The sequence below is a fragment of the Procambarus clarkii genome, chromosome 15 (genome assembly GCF_040958095.1).
Source record: "Procambarus clarkii isolate CNS0578487 chromosome 15, FALCON_Pclarkii_2.0, whole genome shotgun sequence".
NCBI classification, from domain to species: Eukaryota; Metazoa; Arthropoda; class Malacostraca; order Decapoda; family Cambaridae; genus Procambarus; species Procambarus clarkii.
Window position 1 is genome coordinate 3,737,603 of NC_091164.1, and position 20,999 is coordinate 3,758,601.

Genomic DNA, 20,999 nt, shown 5'->3' on the forward strand with positions numbered 1-20,999 from the left:
CTAAATAAGTAATATCTCAGTTCCCTAATATGGGGACATGATCATAATTTCATGAGATTTGTTGAGTCACAACCACACATTACATTTAATTTAATCTCTTAAATTACTGCTAGTTAATCTTTATGTCAAGCATCACACACACATCTAAAGGTTCCCATCTATATACATCTTCATTGTACAGAATTGTTCTGCCAAATTAACCAACATCAAACTCCAGGTTAGTCAAATTCAGCAGAAAGCACAACGATGCCTTTGTTTTACATTAGTTGTATGTCCAATTTTAGTGAATTTGATTGCAAAAGTCAAGAGTATTTTTGCACCAAGAATAATCTGACAAAACACACTGCATGAAACAATGAAACCAAATGCTACACTCAACATAATCAAGCATTAACCTGTCGAGAAAAAATAATTAATTATTTTAATTATACACCAGAAGCAGCTCACCGGAGACACTTCTGGATATTATTTCCACAACTGTTGGTCAAATTACCAAAGCAAAATACATTGAATAAATATTACAGATGAAAAGAGAGATGTCTGCCAAGAGCAAGGCATTATTACACTTTGTGCATCGACAAGAGGGCCCACCCACCACAACTGGCAACCCTGCTTGTGCACTGCACCACCCTAAAATGCCATTCTTCACAATTTATAATTCTTGATTTGCTGATATGAAACAAATGTAACTTTTATCTAGCAAATCATTATATTTTTAAGATATTCTATATGAAAACTAAGTTTTGAATTTAGACAAATCCATTGAGGAATCATTATCTCTAATGAATTCTGCTAATTAAAATTTGAAAAGAAGCAGCAATAGGTCTTGTATCAGGATAAGTGCCAGACTCAAGAATGGCCTTATTTTCTCACCTTATAACCCATCTCCAGGAGTGTACGAAATTGCTTGCTGTTGTAGATTATTTCTTTTGAGAGACCCTTAGGAACCTGGCAACAAAAATCAAGACCCAGGAGTGAGCAATGTGCATCTCTGTGAGGGAAGGGGAAGGGAGGGGTAGTCTACTGATGGCCAAATATATACAGTTTGTATATATATATATATATATATATTATATATATATATATATTATATATATATATATATTATATATATATATATATATATTATATATATATATATATATATATATATATACAGCATATATATATGTGGCTAGAGCAGAAGCAGTGTATGATCTGAAGTAGTAGTCATCACTTTGCCACCATGCTCACTTGAAACCACCACCTGGTACCACCACCACCACCTTACCATCATAACGTCCACCTCATCAGAAACCCTCAAGGACCAAAACTCAAAGTCACCATGCCAGGCATCGGATGGAAAATGGCTCATCCTAAAGACTCATCTCATGCGGTTTACTTTGTAATAAAGTGCATGGTTCACTTGGATCTGACATTAATGATAAAAGAAAAATAAATTAAAACTTGTAATCTCAAATTATTGATTAAATAGTATTAGCAACAAGAGCCATAGGAAAAGCCAACTTTTAACATGCTCCTGAAGTGTTTGATAACGCATGCATAATGATTAACCTAGGCAAGTCTTAACTTTTGTTTTGTAGCATAATATTCTTTAACATGCACCTGTTAGTTTAAAGCATTTAGCCAATATATATAATAATAAAAAATATTCCAATCCCTATCATTTTTATTTACATTATTTCTGTACAACACTGTACTTCCAAAAAATATCTTCTCTTTGCAATATCCAACTGTAACCTGTAAAGATTATATAACTAATGTTAAGAGCAAAAATGTACCAATTAACCTACGAAGCATTACAACACATACAAAACTGCACACACACACTAGTCACTTGCACAAATATCAGCATCACATTAAGCTTAGGTTGCAATTTTTTTTTAAGTGGCAATTACTGTAAATCAGGAACATGAATACAATTAAATACTGAAGTCACACACTTCTAATGTGTGGCTTTAGTGTTTAATTTGTACAACCTCCCTCTGAGTGAAGTTAACCACAACAGGCTCATTAAATATGGTAAATGACAACACAAATTTACAGTTACAGCAATACTTAACAGCATTAAACTAAAGCTTACCATTCTATGAAATACTAATATATTGTATTTACAATACATTACACTACATACACCTGATTCAATTGCCATTTGAATAAAGCAAAAGCTCCTGGCTTTAATAACTATAAGGAATGAACTTGAGAAGTTTCACATATAATGCTCAATGCTGTAAATAGCAAATGTCAGAAAAGATGTAGGAGCAAGTCCTTACAGAGAATACAGTAAGAAAAATATGAACGTAACTGAAAGGAATCCTAATCTGAAGACAGAACTAAGCAAAGCAGGGGCAATATATTTGGACAAACTTTATTGGATGACACCATGCAGAGAAACCCAATAAGCGAGAATCACTAAGGAGAAAAACGACATTCGAAAATCACTAGTAATCATCACAAAAAAATTCAATATTGTACATTATGAAATATGCTAGCAAATCATACATGATATATTTTACAGGCTAATCATGTTACTACTTTACATAGTCCACTTCCAGTTGTGCACAAGTGTAATATTTAGACTGGTCATCACCTTAAAACGAGTGCATGTGTGCCATTATCAGTCATCATAAGCATGAACATAATGTTTCTTTTTCTGAATGTTATTATTACAAATTTGTTTTAAATGCATAGTATATTTTGAATTAACATCATTTTCTCCCTGAAATTTAATTGTGCTCAAACCACATGTTACAGACTACCACATACTTTCCGGACACACAAATTATCAACAAATGAGAGGTTTCTCATTTTTGGGTGGTGCGAATGAAGCTATTGATAAAGTTGTTAGCGACAGATTAAAACCAATTTTGCATAAAGGCTGTGAGAGCGAGTGATATGGATGTGTCACCAGAAGGGAAGGAATAATCTCTCTGCTCGCTGCGTTTGTGTCACATGAATGCCTCGTGTGCATGTGATCAACAATGAACCTGGACTCAGATTTTTTGTTTTTGTTTGTGACGTGGAAACTGAGGTGGTCATTCCCGTGATATATATGTGGACATAAAGGATCGTCAATAGTTATGAACATCCATTTGCTATGTTGTCATTTACCAAGGTAAAATGTCAGTAATGGATTCAACTAGTAAGAAACCCAAAAGAAAGGTGACTTTTGAAAAGAAAATGGAAAGGTCTGTTGAGGTAAGGTTTTCTGACATGATTACTCCTAGATCCTTTACATTGCTTCCTTGTTCTATAGTGTATTTTGATTCCGCTGTATATGTGATTTAAATTCTTACATTTTCATTTTTTCATAATGAAGGAGCTGAAACTTACTTTAATTAGACATCATAATATCTGTGGCCCTTTGAAAGACCCGATTAATATCCAATTGGAGGTTTGCGTTGTCCTCTATATTGTCAACTCGCATGAAAACCCTAGTGTCATCTGCAAATCATGATACAGTACTGTACTGTAGTTTGTATCCTTGTCTATGTCTGATATTCGAATGAGAAAGTACCGAAATAAGTACGATACCTTGGGGGACTGTGGTTTTTGCAGTAGCTGGTCCAGAATTTACTGAGTTGACCATTACAATCTGTTCTGCTTGTTAGGAAGTTGAAGATCCATCTCTTTATTTTGCCAGTAATTCCTTTTGCACACATTTTGTGCGCAATAACACAATGGTCACTCGACTTGAGAATGGTCCAGGACAGACCGAAACGTTGTCGTCTCTTCACATTCTAGTGTGTGGTCTGGTCATCATACTTTAGCCACGTTATTGTGACTCATCGCCTGCACAATGGTCACATTTGTCGAAACCTTTTGCAAAATCTATATTTTGAATTTATGTTTTGCTTGTCTTCCATAGCACCTAAGGCCATATCATAGTGATCTAGCAATTGTGAGAGGCAGGAGCACCCTGTTCTGCACACATGTCCCCAGAGGCCCACATCAAAAGGACATCCTCAGCGACATATGCTAGACTGGCCAACATAAGAACTGCCTTTAGAAACTTGTGTAAGGATTCGTTCAGGACCCTGTATACCACTTATGTCAAGACCAATCCTGGAATATGCAGCTCCAGCTTGGAGTCCATACCTAGTTAAACACAAGATAAAATTAGGAAAGATCCAGCAGTATGCCACCAGACTCGTCCCGGAACTGAGAGGTATGAGCTGCGAGGAAAGGCTAAAGGAGCTAAAACTCGCGTCCCTGGAAGACAGAAGAGTAAGGGGAGACATGATAACCACCTACAAAATTCTTAGGGGAATTGACAGGGCGAACAAAGACAAACTCTTTAGCACAGGCGGAACACGAACAAGGGAACACAGGTGAAGCTTGAGTACCCAAATGAGCCACAGACATTAGAAAGAACTTTTTCAGTGTCCGAGTAGTTAACAGATGGAATGCATTAAGTAGTGATGTGGTGGAGGCTGACTCCATACAAAGTTTCAAATGTAGATATGAAAAGAGCCCAGTAGGCTCAGGAATCTGTACACCAGTTGACTGACAGTTGAGAGGTGGGACCAAAGAGCCAAAGCTCAACCCCCCACTAGCACAACTAGGTGAGTACATGTTGTCCTGGGTTATGCAGATATTGAGAGTCCATGTGATATTTAATCTTACTTCTTAGCACTCATTCAAAGATTTTCATGATGTGTGAAGTTGAAGCTATTGGTCTATAATTGTTTCTTCTTCTTTACTACCTCTATTGTGAAGTGGCATGAGCTTCCCTGTTTTCAGTATGTTAGGGATGACACCAGTGTCTAGGCTCCATCTCCAAAAGATGTTTAGGGCCTGTGATAGTGGTGTTTTGCACTTTTTGATGAATACAGAATTCCACAAGTCTGGGCCTGGTGCAAAGTGCATGAGCATGGGTAAACAGAAAGGGTGAAATATTAGCATATGAATGGTAACTCTTAACCCTTGTAGAATGCAAATTATATACAGTAAAGTGGCCTCTCTATTTACGAATTTAATGTTCCCAGAGACGGGTCCTAACTTGAAATGAATTTTCCCAATAGAAATAATGTAAATTGAATTACGTAATCCTTTCCACACTCCCAAAAATACTAACTTCAAAATACATTTCATACATAATACACACATATTTTGTACTATAGTATGCACTTGTACTATAGTATGCACAGGTAATAGCTTACTTTTATTGATGACTGTTGTTGGCAGGTTAAAGATGGTGAGATGTTAATGTTTGGAAGGGAAGTCCCCTTCCATTATAACATTAGGCAGTGATACTTGTCTGGGGTACTCTCTCCTACATTTTACAAGCATCCCACACTAGGATCTGGTTGTGGCTCACTGCTTGCTTGTCTTACTAAGAACCTGTTTAAAGACACTTGTTTTTTCCCTACATTTTAACACTTGTCTGTAGGGAGATATCACATTGTCATTAAACAGGCTAATGCAATGGCCTGCTACATCTTTATCAGGGTAAGTTTATTCAACAAAACTTTGCAGTTCTTTCCATACTTCACACATTTTCTTAACGAAGAAGGAACTGCCTCTACTCATCTATTTTAAGTTGAATCTTACCACTGACTTTCTTGGGAACCATGGTCTGATATATAATAATTACTTTTATGTTCAAAAAACAAAAAAGCACAAAAACAATGAAACTCTTTACAAAGAATTCAAGTGTGATTGTCACTAAGCAGGCGGTCTGGTCAACTGAAGCGGGGTCACCCATACCACCAGGAACCATGCGCGCCGTCGACCCATATATGTATAAACAAAATCACAAGTTGACAAAGGACGTAAGTCGAGTCAAATTTTCTGACGAAATTGGAGTCGTAACTCAAAAAATTCGTAAGTGGGGGCATTCATAAATCAAGGTTCCACTGTACTGTATACAATACAGGTATATAATTTTGGGCTAACTTGATGGGAGGGTGCATTTCATTCATAATAATATAATATAATATCCACATGTATACTGTACACATGTATACTGTACACATATACTGTACACACACATATATATATATATATATATATATATATATATATACACACACACACTTATATTATTCAGAGTTCCACATAAGATTTAAAAGTATTGCACAAACAGGGCTCACATTTGCTTTCTCATGCCTCCAGCATCCACCCACCATCTTGAAAAACTTTCAACTCGCTCACTTTCCTTCTAGGGCCTTTTAATAAGATGATGAGGACCATATGTGGCAAATCAAATCCAGTGTCTGAACGTGCAGGGCAGTCATACTAGGAGCCCCTGAACTTTTGATAACAGCAAATGAGTGATTCCATGTAAATATGTCAGGCAAAATGTTGATATGTACAATGTTAAGATTTATTTATTAAATTTATTAAATTTAATTTATTTTATTTATTGAATTCATTTAATTGATTTTATTTATTGAATTCATTTAATTTATTAATTTGTTTTGTGACAAATATAGTGTCGAAAAAGATAAACTCCTCGTCTACTGGTGTGTGGTTTGGTCATCATATCTTCAGCCACGTTATTGTGATTCATCGTCTACATATAAGGTGACAATGAGACAGGTCAAACACCTCACGAGCTTCAATCTAAGTACATAGGTTTAACGTCAACCAAGCTCACGATGTGTTTGACCTGTCATCTTCAATTGGGTGCCCCTAAAAATCAAATGTGATATCTCCCTAACAAGATAAATGCTGAATAAAAATACCTACACATCAGACAAAACACAAGATGTAAGAAGAATACAAATTCTTCAAGACCTTCACATAAAAGTCGAGTCCACCATAAATACTCAAATAACGAAACTATTCACCCTACCCACGAGTGAGAGCAAAACTGGAATGCGAAGATGCCAATGATGACGCCAATGCCCAAAAGGCCATGCCCACTTCACCTGACCCATCTTCGTAAGGTATAAATTATTGACATATGCTTCTTACCTCACGGGCTCACCATACCTGTGCTACATGGACACTTCGTTCTGAGTAGCTAAATCTGAAACAACAACAACCTCTTACCTCTACTCCTCACCCTTCACCTATTTTCATGTCCCTGACCGTCTGGTCGACGACCAGGCCGCAGGGACGCTTAGCCCCCGGAGGCACCTCAAGGTAACCTCCCAACAGTACAAATCCTGTATGTTCTCTCTCTGGTCTTCTTACTTGAGAATGAACCTTGTAGGTTCAAAACATTGTGTAAATTTCTAAAAAGTGTATGATCGAATTTTGCCTACCCTGCAAGAATGCACTACTTGGCCTACTAGGCAAGGCCCAATTTGCCTAATAGGCAATGATTTGTTATTTTCAAAACATGATTTTAATTGTTTCATTTGAATTAATATTATTTTATTAAGAACATGAATTACTGACTTAGTTGTGATAGGTCGGGTTGTGATAGGTTTGATCGTACTTATTTCTATATTAGTTTTAACTCAAAATTAAAAAAACCTAATCATATATAATGGAAAGCTTTATCATTTCATTAGAAAAAATGTATAGAAATATATACTATACAGTGGAACATTAGTTGACAACTGCCCTAGAACACAAATTTTTTGGTTGATAACGTCAAATGTGTAGCAAAATTTGAATTTGTGTAAGACGGTTTACTTGAAAGACGACGTCTGTTCGTACGCGTATGGGTCGAACGAGTGCATGATGCTGGAGGTGCGGGGCAAGGCACTTTCGGTTTGTTTACAAGTCTATTCCGCATAATGACGACCACAGTCGCGCATGAATTCTTTGTGAGAAATGTCATTGTTTGCCTGTTTTTTTGCTTTTTTAACATAAAAGTTCGTATTATATATCATGCTATGGGTCCCAAGAAAGTCAGTGGTAAAGTTCAACCCAAGAAAATAGTTGTGAGGATGACGACAGAGGAAAAACAATATATAGTGAGAATGTGATGTTTCACTATAGACAAGTGTTAAAACGTAGAGAAAACAAGTATCTATAGACAGACTCTTAGTAAGATAAGCAAGCAGTGAGCCACAACCAGGTCCTGGTGGTATGCCTACAAAACGTAGGAAAGAGAGTACCCCAGAAATGTCATCACTGCTGTCATAATAGAAGGGGGCTCGCCTTCTAAACACTAACACCTCTCCTCCTCACCGTCTTCCATACACCAACAAGAGTCCTCATTCAAGGTAAGATATACATACATTACTGTATTGTAGCTAGTACAAAATGAGTGTTATTCGGTATAAAATGCATTTTTAAGTTAATATTTTTGGGGTGTGGAACAAATTAATTCAATTTACATTATTTCTTAAGGGAAAATTCATTTTGGTTGCCTAATTTTTGGTTGATGATGGGTCTCTGGGAGCAGATTACGATCGTAAACGAAGATACCACTGTACTGTATTTATCTTTAAGAAAACTCGGCTTATTAGGCAAACTGGGCCTTGCATAGTCGGCCAAGTAGTGCAGTCTGGCTATTAGGTACAACATGTAATTGTACATGTACAGTACAACATGGTTGTACTGTACTATATGTGCAGTACAACCTCGATTCAACAGACTATATGGGACCAACCCCAATTTGTTGCAACTGGAGATTACTTCACAAGATCCGTTTTTGCGAACGAAAACTGGAAAATCTCAAATGAAAACGAACCATAGAATTTGGTTTTAACACTTTCCTGGATTTTCCACTTGGAATTACGGGCGTTTTGCTTAACCGCTTGTCAGATCACGACGTAAATTTACGGACCATGTTATAGTGGGTATTTACTACTCGATCGACTGGGGGTTTGTATGAATATGTTTGCCATTAAATTTTTGTTTTCTCTAATAGGCACAGTGCCTATTTGAGAAAACGGCAATGTATTGTAACTTAGAGGAGAGACTATTGAGTTGGTGATAACGAGGGTAATCGCCCACTCCACACACTCTTGTGTTGGCCGCGATCATGATTCTACATTTATATGCATATGTCTGTGTAGAGAATTTTATTCCGAACACTATACAAACAAAAAAAACGGTGTGAAACAAGTATAAACTTGAAAAAACATGAGCAAAGTAAAAACTTTTTACGCTCACGGGTACAAACACGTGTAAGATTTTATTCGCCGCAAATTTATTTGACGCTCTGTTGGCCAATTCTACTCATGTTCTTATAGAACTTTCTATTGTTATATATAAAACTTTCTATTGCGAACACATTGCTATAAAAATGAAATATGTAGCTCGAGAAATAATGTCAGGACAGTAAAATAAGTATAAACTTTCAAAGCGCTGCATCACAACAGTGTCGTCGCTGCTGAAATCACGGCTAACGCTTCGCCCAGTTCCCACACTCGTGCGGAACATAATTAGACATTGATAGGCATATGTCTGGGTGGGGAATTTTATTGCGAGTTCAGTGATATCAAAATAAGCGCTGTAGGATGACTGAGGCTGGCAACAAACGAAAGAGTATGAACATTTACTTCCTGTTTGGGTGTCACGGCGAGTCATCTTCGTGTTTATTTACTTCGTGGTGGGATAGCAAATGCTTGGGTGACATTTTATGCATATGATCTTGTAGAGAATTTTATTGCCAACGCATTGATACCAAAATGAAAAACGTAGCTCGAGAATTGATGTTAGGAGCGTGAAAAGATTATAAACTTTTTTGTGTTTACGCTTGAGCGCCCAGAACGCCGCGCGCACAAGGCGCTTTTTTTTCAGCGAGTGCCGCGCGCACTAAAGTGTTAAATGTGCTAAATGGCTTCCCCAGGGCCCCCAACTCTTTTTAAAAGGTATACCCATCTACAAAATTCATTAAAAACCTGATTGGAGCTATATTAACAGTTAAAATTAATACCCAACTGTTTCCCACGCTCTATGGGCTGATTTCAGTGAGTGAAATTTTAATTTCAACCTGTTATATCAAGGGCAACTACCAAGAGCACCTATCTATGCTCGTATAATATTTTAATCACATCTAGCATATTTCCCTTGCCTCGAAACCTCCTTTTCAGAGAGAACAGCGCGCCCATATTTGTGAACAAAAATCAGGAAATCTCAAAATGAAAATGAATCAGAATTTTGTTTTAAAGGTGCTCAATCACTTTCCCAAGGCCCCAACTCTTTCTTCTACTGCTGCACCCATCTACGAAAATCATTAAGAAACAATTAGAGCAATATTAACAGTTACCATTCATACTTTATGGGCTGATTTCATTAAAGAGATCTTTAATTTTTAGCCTATTAATATGATAGGCAAATTTTCTACCAGTCTGTGAACTCTGTCCCAACACCCTAAGCAAATCCGCACATCGCCCATTTCAGTGAACAAGAGTTTGTGGAACTGGGTGAGTAAATCCAGCTTGGAAAGTGTGCGTGCCAACCGGAGATTCACCGTTGTACCTACTTCCCCTACTATACAAGGCCCAATTTGCCTAAGCCAAGTTTTTCTGAAGTTATATATTTTTCTAATTTTTTTCTTATGATATGATAAAGTTTTCCATTACATTACATATATGAGTTAGTTTTAACTCAAAAAAAAATGAACGTAGAAATATGATCAAACCTAACCTATGATAACTTAACCTGAACTAATATAACTAAGTCAGAAATTCATGTTCTTAATGTATTAATATTAATTCAAATAAACCAATTGGAAACAACTTTTTTTTTAAATAATGAAAATCTCACTGCCTACTAGGCCTTGTATACTAGGCCAAGTAGTGCATTCTGTTATTAGGTACGACATACATAACACACACACACACACACACACACACACACACACACACACACACACACACACACACACACACACACACACACACACACACACAGTGTATATACACTTACACACACACACATTATTTTATTTATATATATATAAAGCTAATGGTTTTCCTTAATTTATTTCATATTTGGACTGTATATTTGCGTTGTAACTATCATGAACCAGTACTGCTCAAATTATATAAATTTGCATTGTATTTTGAACATATGATTTAGTACTTACGTGGGCATTTTGTGAACCAGTAAAAAAATTTCAGGTATGTAAATTAATCCAATAAGGGGTTTAAACCCCGAGTGAAAATATTAACATTTCCACAGTGACCTGAAATGTCGCAAATCAATCTGAACCTGCTGTGGCAAACTCGCACACAGAATAGTGTAGAACTTGAGTGGCATGCGAGCAACAAAATTAACTTAATTATTTTAGACTGTTTTCAAGCCCAGCTATAAGTAAAATACAGCAGAAAAGTCATTTATCATGAACAGAACAAATTAAAGATGTATATAAACTTCCCGTAGTAAATAGGTTTCATTGAAACTACTGAGACACACTATCTACACAAAGTTGGCTTTTCTACATCAAATTTTCAGAAAAGAAATGAGAATAATACTGGAAAGCAGAATAGCTTATGTAGTTCCTCTTTAGTTTGAAGAGGTCATTAGGAAACTATCATACAAAGAACTGATCAAACAAATTTCTACAAATTACGAAGTACTCTACAGAATATTTTTAGTTCATAAATCATATACATGCACCAGCAATTAATAAATTTTGACAAATTATTTCCAGAACTGCAGCAAAATTTGGCTACCTTATTCAAATAACATTTGCAAGTAATTTAAGTCAGTTCCAGTTCTACTGTAATTTCTCCATAAAATGACTGCCTTATACTTGTAATAAGCATAGCCTTCTGGCCTTGTCTAAGACACAACAAGCAGACAACAGCCATACAATGAGGACAGATCAAGCTGGTAAGCAAATAGAGCCCCAAATATGGCTTAAAGTGAGAGTACTGGCAACTTACAGCAAATGGGAAGTGGGACTCGGGTATGAGAGCTTTGGGAGATCTGAGATCAAGTAGAGGAGGATAACCACTCATCTGTAATATTAATGTCAGAAAAGTGTTGCCAGATGCCATCAAAAGTATACAATATAATTATTAAAACCACCACAAGTGGTACCAAGCTGAAAATTGACACAGTACAGTACATGACATTACTCAGTATATGACATTGCTCTAAAGCATGTTTAACATATAACTTTTTACGTGATATGAGAAATTGACACAACCCACCTATCTTTCCACCAATTGGTTAGAAGGCTGGAACTTATTTAACATGTGATAAAAAAAAACTGACTTGAATGCACAATTTTGGTAAATTCTGTTAATTTACTTAAATACTGAAAAAACACCCTATATAAATAGCTTTTATAAATTCATGAATTGTCTATTTACAATACTAGGATGGAAATATAACACACACAAAAATTAAGGTTTCTCTTTATAGAAAATTAGCAAAGGCAAATAAAAATTCATGGGGTTGTGATTCAAGAAGAGACTATCAGTCACATCCCCTGGTGTTGGGGCATGGGTAATGTCTGCATAGTGCATTCCCTGGTGTTGGGGCATGGGTAATGTCTGCATAGTGTATTCCCTGGTGTTGGGGCATGGGTAATGTCTGCATAGTGCATTCCCTGGTGTTGGGGCATGGGTAATGTCTGCATAGTGCATTCCCTGGTGTTGGGGCATGGGTAATGTCTGCATAGTGTATTCCCTGGTGTTGGGGCATGGGTAATGTCTGCATAGTGTATTCCCTGGTGTTGGGGCATGGGTAATGTCTGCATAGTGTATTCCCTGGTGTTGGGGCATGGGTATTGTCTGCATAGTGCATTCCCTGGTGTTGGGGCATGGGTAATGTCTGCATAGTGTATTCCCTGGTGTTGGGGCATGGGTAATGTCTGCATAGTGTATTCCCTGGTGTTGGGGGCATGGGTATTGTCTGCATAGTGTATTCCCTGGTGATGGGGCATGGGTATTGTCTGCATAGTGTATTCCCTGGTGTTGGGGCATGGGTATTGTATGCATAGTGTATTCCCTGGTGTTGGGGCATGGGTATTGTCTGCATAGTGTATTCCCTGGTGTTGGGGAATGGGTATTGTCTGCATAGTGCATTCCCTGGTGTTGGGGCATGGGTAATGTCTGCATAGTGTATTCCCTGGTGTTGGGGGCATGGGTATTGTCTGCATAGTGTATTCCCTGGTGATGGGGCATGGGTATTGTCTGCATAGTGTATTCCCTGGTGTTGGGGCATGGGTATTGTATGCATAGTGTATTCCCTGGTGTTGGGGCATGGGTATTGTATGCATAGTGTATTCCCTGGTGTTGGGGCATGGGTATAGTCTCTCTAGTACATCCAAATATTGTACATTTTTCCTGTAAGTTAAAGTGTTTACTGTATGGATATTGTGTATTTAGCACATCTGCTTGTGTTGAGACATGGGTATAGTCAACTCACAACATCCCCTGACACTGAAGCATGATTATAGACTATCCCCACATTTCCCAATGTTCTGGCATGATAACAGACTATCCACAAAATCACTGTGATGTTGGGAATGATTACAGACTATCCATAACATTCCCCCAAGCATCATGGTGTGAACAATGTTTGGGGACTTAAGCTTATTCTTGTCATTACGTTGTACAGAGATGAAACCCTTCCCTCCCTGGCATGGAAGAATTAAATAGCTTCTACACCCATCATCATGGGCACTGTCTCCTCCTTCGATGAAAATTTTACCTGTTATATGCACCAACCAACTATGGCCAATCTGACTCATCCTTTTATCTCAAGCATATAATCAGAGGTATATGAAGCAAATAATTTTCTATAACATTCAAGCTATTTGTTTTCAATCATTAATTTACTGAAATTAATATCCACTAAGCAAATGGGGTAGAATTATTTAGCAGCAGGACACGATGCTTCAAAACTGCAGAATACATGTTAGACAATAATTATTACCAAAGGATCATGTGCAAAAAAAATTTGAGGCGAGTCAGCTGGTGTACAAAATATTTTTAATTTAGGCCTGTAATATTAGAACTCGCCAAAAACTTTCATAAGTAACGGTGAGGCTGCAGACCCAGCCAACACAATGCAGCACATCACACAGTATAGTACAGTACTGTACAAGGCGTGCGAATACCAAATTTACACAAAGCAATAGGTTAATTATCACCCTCCAAGTCAAAATGAGTTTTCATAATGGCCATCACGAGAAGAGGGGGGGATGGGAAGTGCCAGCTATACAAAAAATATATAGCAAAGTGAATAATGCAAGCACAAACGTTTCAAGTTTGAAGCAAATTCATAAAGGCCGTCTCAAAAAGTCCAGATTCATTGGTAAACAAAATATTTAAAATGAAATAAATAAATTAAGCAAAACTTCTAGTCAATACACAAAACTGCATTATCTTCATAATGATGTAATCAATGATCGAAACTTAAGTTGTGTTCCTTATGGGACAGCTTGTCAATTTAATCAAGCTGAACATGCCTAATATTGCAAATTCATTAACATAATACAGGATTGTTAGTATTCATAAACCTAGCCTCAATAGTATATGAATTGTTTATGACTTGTATTTGATAATATTGTTAAATATATTTTCAAAGAATGACTTAGAACTTAAATGTTCATTTTGTTCAACAAACTTAAGACATTAAATTTTAAAATTCAACTGGTGGTTTACACCCAGAGTAAAAACATCAACATTTCTGCAGTGAATTGCAATATTGAAAATGAATTTGAACCTGCTGTGGAAAACACTTTCCCAGAACAGTGAAGAACTTCTGTGGCATGTGAGCAACAAAAATAAATGAATCACTGTAGACTCTGCCCAAGACCAGCCATAAATAACATACAACATTGAAGTCAATCATTTATGACAAAATTAAGGCTGTATACAAAATTGCCAAAGCAATCAAGTTTCACTGATACTACTGTAACACTATCTACACAAAGTTGGCTTTTTGGTAAATCAAATATTTTGTAAAGGAATAAAAACAATCCAGGAGAGCAGAATTGCTTATCATGTTTATAATTAATTTTTGAGGTCATTTAGGACACCACCATACAACGGATTGGCAAAATAATAATATTGCACATTTTGGGGAACTCTTAATAGAAGATGGGGTTCATAAATCATATACATGCACCAGCAATTAATAAATTTTGACAAATTATTTCCAGAACTGCAGCAAAATTTGGCTACCTTATTAAAATAACATTTGCAAATAATTAAGTCAGTTCCAGTTCTATTGTAATTTCTCCATAAAATGACTGCCTTATACTTGTAATAAGCATAGCCTTCTGGCCTTGTCTAAGACACAACAAGCAGACAACAGCCATACAATGAGGACAGATCAAGCTGGTAAGCAAATAGAGCCCCAAATATGGCTTAAAGTGAGAGTACTGGCAACTTACAGCAAATGGGAAGTGGGACTCGGGTATGAGAGCTTTGGGAGATCTGAGATCAAGTAGAGGAGGATAACCACTCATCTGTAATATTAATTATTAGCCTCTATTATACGTGTCCTACGTTGGCCACATCAATACAAAAAATTGAGAAATTGTGTGCTCCTCAGTATTTCCACCATTAAATAAATAAATAAAAACATAAAACACATGTTACTTTCTTTGTGATTTACACAATATATATATTGTATTTTGCCTTGCTTCTATTTATTGTTATATATATATATATATATATATATATATATATATATATATATATATATATATATATATATCTTACCCTTTCGGTCATATTCAACAACATATGTAAGAAAGACTACTAGCAAAATATAAAATATACTATTATATAATATATATATATATATATATATATATATATATATATATATATATATATATATATATATATATATATATATATATATATATATATATATATATATATATTATATAATAGTATATTTTATATTTTGCTAGTAGTCTTTCTTACATATGTTGTTGAATATGACCGAAAGGGTAAGATTAAGGATTCTAACACGAATCTTCTCAATATTTCTGATGTTTTTCTTACATAAGAAATATTGAGACAATTCGTGTTAGAATAATTAATCTTACCCTTTCAGTCATATTCAACAAATATTTATTATATATTTATATATATATATATATATATATATATATATATATATATATATATATATATATATATATATATATATAATATATATATATATACACACACAGTATATATAATATATATAAAAACACTTTCAATGTACAACTTGCATCATATTCAGAAAGCTGAAATGGCAAGTTCTATATCTATACCATAGTTAAAATTTGAAAAGAAATTAAATTAATCGAACTTTACAATTATTTTTAAACCAGAACAAAAGGTTACACCAATTTAAAATACTGTACCTTAAAACAATATACAGTACTGTATATGTGAGGCACTTACGTCCTAATAACGAATAGATGACTATATAAAAAAAAAAGTTAAACAGTGGTCCCTCAAAAACCCAGACCCTTTAAAACAATAGATTAAAACCATCCCTCAGATTTCATCTTCAAAATAAAGACTAAAAAATACCCCCCCCCCCACTTAATGTAATGAAATGCTTCTATTCAGTGTGACCTGGTGGTTCCCTTTTGTCTGACAAACTCCACCCACTTCAATCCTGCCAGGTTCTAGCCAGTCGTAAATAAGCCTACCGAGGACCAGACGGTAAAACCTAACCCATCAATAGAGGCACAAGGAGCAGAGCAATGGAAATCATAACCATCCTAACTAACCAGCGTTGAATGTAATAAAGCGCCAATTTCTGTGCGAGCCCTGATGTCTCCTTGAAGCTACCGTCCCCAATGTAGGAGCCAGCTACTAAGTGCCATCAGTTGCAGAGTTCTCTGGCCTACCTGGTCTTCTCACTGAGGAGCAGGGAGCCATGGAATTTATATATTAACCCTTGGACAGCAGCAATACCAAAATGGTCATTCCTGCCATTTGTGTATGATGTATACACAATAACAGGACACCCTGGCACTGCGATACTATGCTGGTATTCTTAAAAAGTGCTGTGTAAATTAACTCATCCTAACTAAGATGGCTGGGAAAACCTACCTCAGTGCCGAAATGCAGCTCACTTGAAACCCAATGCACCCTATCAGCCAAGACACTCCAACTACGGAAAAGACAGAAGCTAAGAACCCCACACTTACCCCAAAGCAAAGGTCACCACAAACAAGCAAGGCCTCTGAAGGTCCCTTTGCTTGTGTTCGGTTGAGTGTCAACTGAACACTCCAGGGAAGAAACCCCTGGGACTGCAAGAGAAGCACTAGCGAGCACCCAGAGAAGGGAACCTTGAACACATGCAGCTCCAAGTGCACTAAACTTCTGGCCCACACATACAAACATGCAACAAACTGCCACCAAGGCAAAAGAACACCCGAGAAAAAATACCGAGGCCAGAGCAACAGTGGCAGACTCGGCACCAGTAAACAGAGGAAAACTAACAAAGATTGATCCTTGGAACCAAGGCAAGAGAAGAAGGGTATATATTTGGTGGTTCAAAGAGCGAGGTGCACATTCCCTGGTGCACATTTTTAAAACTGCTTCACTACAAAATGGTTCATGAATCTCAAGGTTTCACTATTCCATTTTCTATGGTTTGTTTACCTAATTATAGTCTGTTTTGACCTGCTCCCCATTCCCTTTCTGTTGGCCTTTCCTGATTAGAATGATTTACACTTCCCTCCTCCTTGCACCTCTATAGAGGAGCCAGGTTTTGGCCTCTGGCAGGATATTTCTGACTCACTAGGGCCTGGGATTGACTGAATTGGGTGGTGCTTGCCAAGCAGCAAGCATGAAAGAGACATTTAAGGAGAGGGATGCTGTAAAATTTAAGCTGTCAGCTCATGTATTATTCATATTTTTTCCTGTTTTTGCTAAGATTTCGTTTTATTTCAAAATCTTACTCAAAATGCTGTAAAGCAATCATATTTCAGAAATCTTTTACTGTAACAACTTATACAAAAGTTTCTTCATACTGTATGATATTTTTCAAGAGGCATCCAACCATACCATCAGGGCACTAACAACCATGTGTTTTCTGTATGCGAGTGCAGTATAACTTCTAATTACTTAAGGATTTATAATAGCTTTTCTTGATAGTAAGTTGAAGCCATGGGAACTTATTTGGGAGTTGAAGCCATGTCATACGGCTCAAGTGGTACGAATACGTACACTAGACGTGGAAAATGGAACTACCTTACCATGGATAAGAAGCCAGAGATACTAGAGAAACGTAATTATAGCTGGGAAGGCAAACAGCTGGCACTGGACTATTGCATTAGTACAAGTACTGTACTTTTCCGACATAAAGCAAAGGACGCAGCTCATGATTAGAGTCAAAGGGACGCAATGGTGGTGGTAAAAAAAAAAAAAAAAAAAAAAAAAAAAAAAAAAAAGGTGACAAAAATATTGAAACCTTCTAAGCATGAGGATATGGATGATACCATTTATCAGTGGCTTGTGTAGCATTATAGTCTGGGGCTGGGTGCTGGTGGTGCCATTACAGCCTGTAGGCAACTTTACATTTTATTTATTTTGATTTTTGTTTATATATAAGGGACATTGATCCTTGAATCCAACTCAAGGTAAGGATACCATTTTGTTGTTCCAGTGTGTTTGTTATACAGAATAGATAATACATGAACTCTAAACATCTTAACAAAACCCATGTCTGAAAATGATGTTGATAGGAAATAACCTGTTCTGAATATATTAGTTTCTAACGTTAATACTGTACTGGTTTTGCTGTAAATGTTTATAGAAAGTCAACCTTTAGTGATCTGGGTTTGAAGTTTGTGTCATGTTTTAAAGTTTGAGCAATGTTTAAAAGAATGCTTTAAGAACTTTAATTAAAGATATTTATTATGTTCAGACTGATTCTCCTTTGACTTAGAAATTAGATTCTTCTTGACCTTTTTTCATAATTATGGTTAACCTCTTGAAAGTTTTTATGGGATTCTTAAGTTCATTCTAAATGGCAGACACATTCCTTATATTCCTGTAGTATATATTCCTAGAGATATTAAAACATATTTGCCTCCTATTTTAAAGGTACAGTATGACACAAAATTTAATTCTTTAAAATTACAACAATTTATGACGTGGATATAAATTTATATGGCGGTGATTCATATGTCAGGCTATGAGTAGCTGCGTCCACCAGCCTGGTTGACCAGTCCTGCGACCAGGTGGCCTGGTCGACGACCGGGCCGCGGGGACACTAAGCCCCGGAAGCACCTCAAGGTAACCTCAAGCTTCAGTAGTAATCAGGGGAAACTAAAAAAAATTTCAGTTTGGCAGCAGGTTGCTGCTTCTGGAAACTTTCCTTATTAAGACTACTCAACAGCTCGGTCGATAGAGCTTGGGAATCACACGCGCGGGGTCTGCAGTTCGAGTCTCCTAGAGCCCAGATGAATGGAATACAGAATCAAAGTTATCAGATCTGTCCATAGTTATCTAAATTTCTTTACTGCTATGATCCTCAAATTAAATTTATATACTTTTATTAAGTTTTTACATTGGAAAAATTTTAGACAAAGAATCTTTCCAAACATCGTTATATGCTAAATTAATTATCAAAAGTAGGCACCAAACTAGTTAACACTATTTAAAACTGTCACAAGTCAAAAGGTACTAAATATTACTCAATAAATTACTAGATAAACAATACTATTACTAAATAAACAATGCAAAAGCAAACAGACTTAAGTGACGTCAAAGCAAGCATGATTTTATCGAGAAATACTGTGAAGTAAGAATTACTGTTATCCTGAAAAATTACGACATTTTACGTAGTGCACAACTTCAAGAGGGCCAATGCACCACAGGAGTTAAGTGCTTGTGAACAATACCCAGGTTAGCCAGAACCATTTCCCACTGCCTATTAAAGTGTGGTAGGAGCAAAAACAGTACTGTATATATATTTACTTGCTCTAACCATGTTAAAAATATTTAATGTACATTTCCTAATTTAAAAATTAGAATTAAATTCATTCATTAGAGTACATTCTCTTGAATTGGGCTATAATCTAGTCTGTTAACTTTCAAATTTTAGCTAAATCAAACAAATATATTTTGAGGATATTGGAAAGTTTATAAATGCAATAAAATCAAACAAATCAAATCCAACTTATCTACTACTTGCCACATACACACACAAATGATTTTTTTAAAGATTTTCCATAATTTTTCAATGGATGCTATTGTAACAGTGTTCATCTGTCACTTTAATGCCCATTCCAATCTTGCTCTACTGTCAATATAGTGTATCCCTCAGGTATTTCCCATAGATTGTTAATGTGAATTTATTTTTAAATTTGTCTTATTTGTTCGTATACTGTATATCAATCACTAACGTTGTCTTTGAACATGTGGTATTTGATTTATTTTCATTTATATTGCATTTTGTATCTTCGGAGTCCTCTCATCTTTGAGGACGCAAGTCTCACATTTTTAAGATGCCTGGAGCATGCCTGGAGGGGGTTTCGGGAGTTCTACTCCCTGAGCCCGGCCTGGGGCCAGACTCAACCCCCAGGTCACTACTATAACTTGTAACTTTTAGTTCTGGTATGAAGATAATGATGAATAAATAAATAACATTCAAATCCCACACATGAAAAGAAAGGAAATGGTGATGTTTTGGCCCATCCTGTACCTTTTTAAAGTCTCGTCCTATGAGTGGGATGGGTTAATTTTCAGTCACATTACTGTGACTTATTCCCTCAATAATTGGAAAGTTTGATCAATTCAATTTCATTTAACCTTTCAATTGTCTAATTATAAAATTTGTTTCCACTCAGCTTCCAAGTGATGATGAAAGTTGTATACCGAGACAATTATTAAAAACACTTTAGCACTAGAGATGATCCTATCATCCCTCAGTATACCAGCTCATGAATGTGTGTTGCAGACGCACACGCACACATATGCTGGGAAGATGAGCCACCATGAGCATAGTTTTTATCCTGTAACAACACTTGGGTAATTACAAACACACACACACGGTAATTTGACTCACACTCATGATGATGACAACACAGTATAGAGCTCCAGGATTATATCATCATCATCCAGTTGGTAGTATTGGAGAGAGGTGCACAAGTGGTGTCCCAGCTACCATAAATATGGTGCACAAGTGGTGTCCCAGATACCATAAATATACTGAGA

The 20,999-nt window shown here is 36.3% G+C and overlaps 1 protein-coding gene across 16 annotated transcripts in view; it reads right to left on the reverse strand.

The window, feature by feature from the left end:
* LOC123759049 (trinucleotide repeat containing adaptor protein gawky) overlaps positions 1-20,999 on the reverse strand; it is a 98,869-nt gene that overhangs the window by 46,278 nt on the left and 31,592 nt on the right. For 10 of the 16 annotated variants that reach the window (XR_006772974.2, XM_045743813.2, XM_045743817.2 and 7 more), the window contains 3 exons: positions 15,212-15,286; positions 11,745-11,819; positions 874-948 (listed from right to left, as the gene is read on the reverse strand). The exons of 2 other annotated variants lie outside the window; for them this stretch is intronic. Coding sequence is in view for 13 of the 14 variants with exons in the window: in XM_045743813.2 (XP_045599769.1) it covers positions 874-948; positions 11,745-11,819; positions 15,212-15,286 (225 nt within the window). In the remaining variant the exon portion in view is untranslated. The remainder of the gene's footprint in view (positions 1-873; positions 949-11,744; positions 11,820-15,211; positions 15,287-20,999) is intronic. 4 more of the 16 variants (XM_045743812.2, XM_045743811.2, XM_045743809.2 and 1 more) reach the window with 3 other exon arrangements.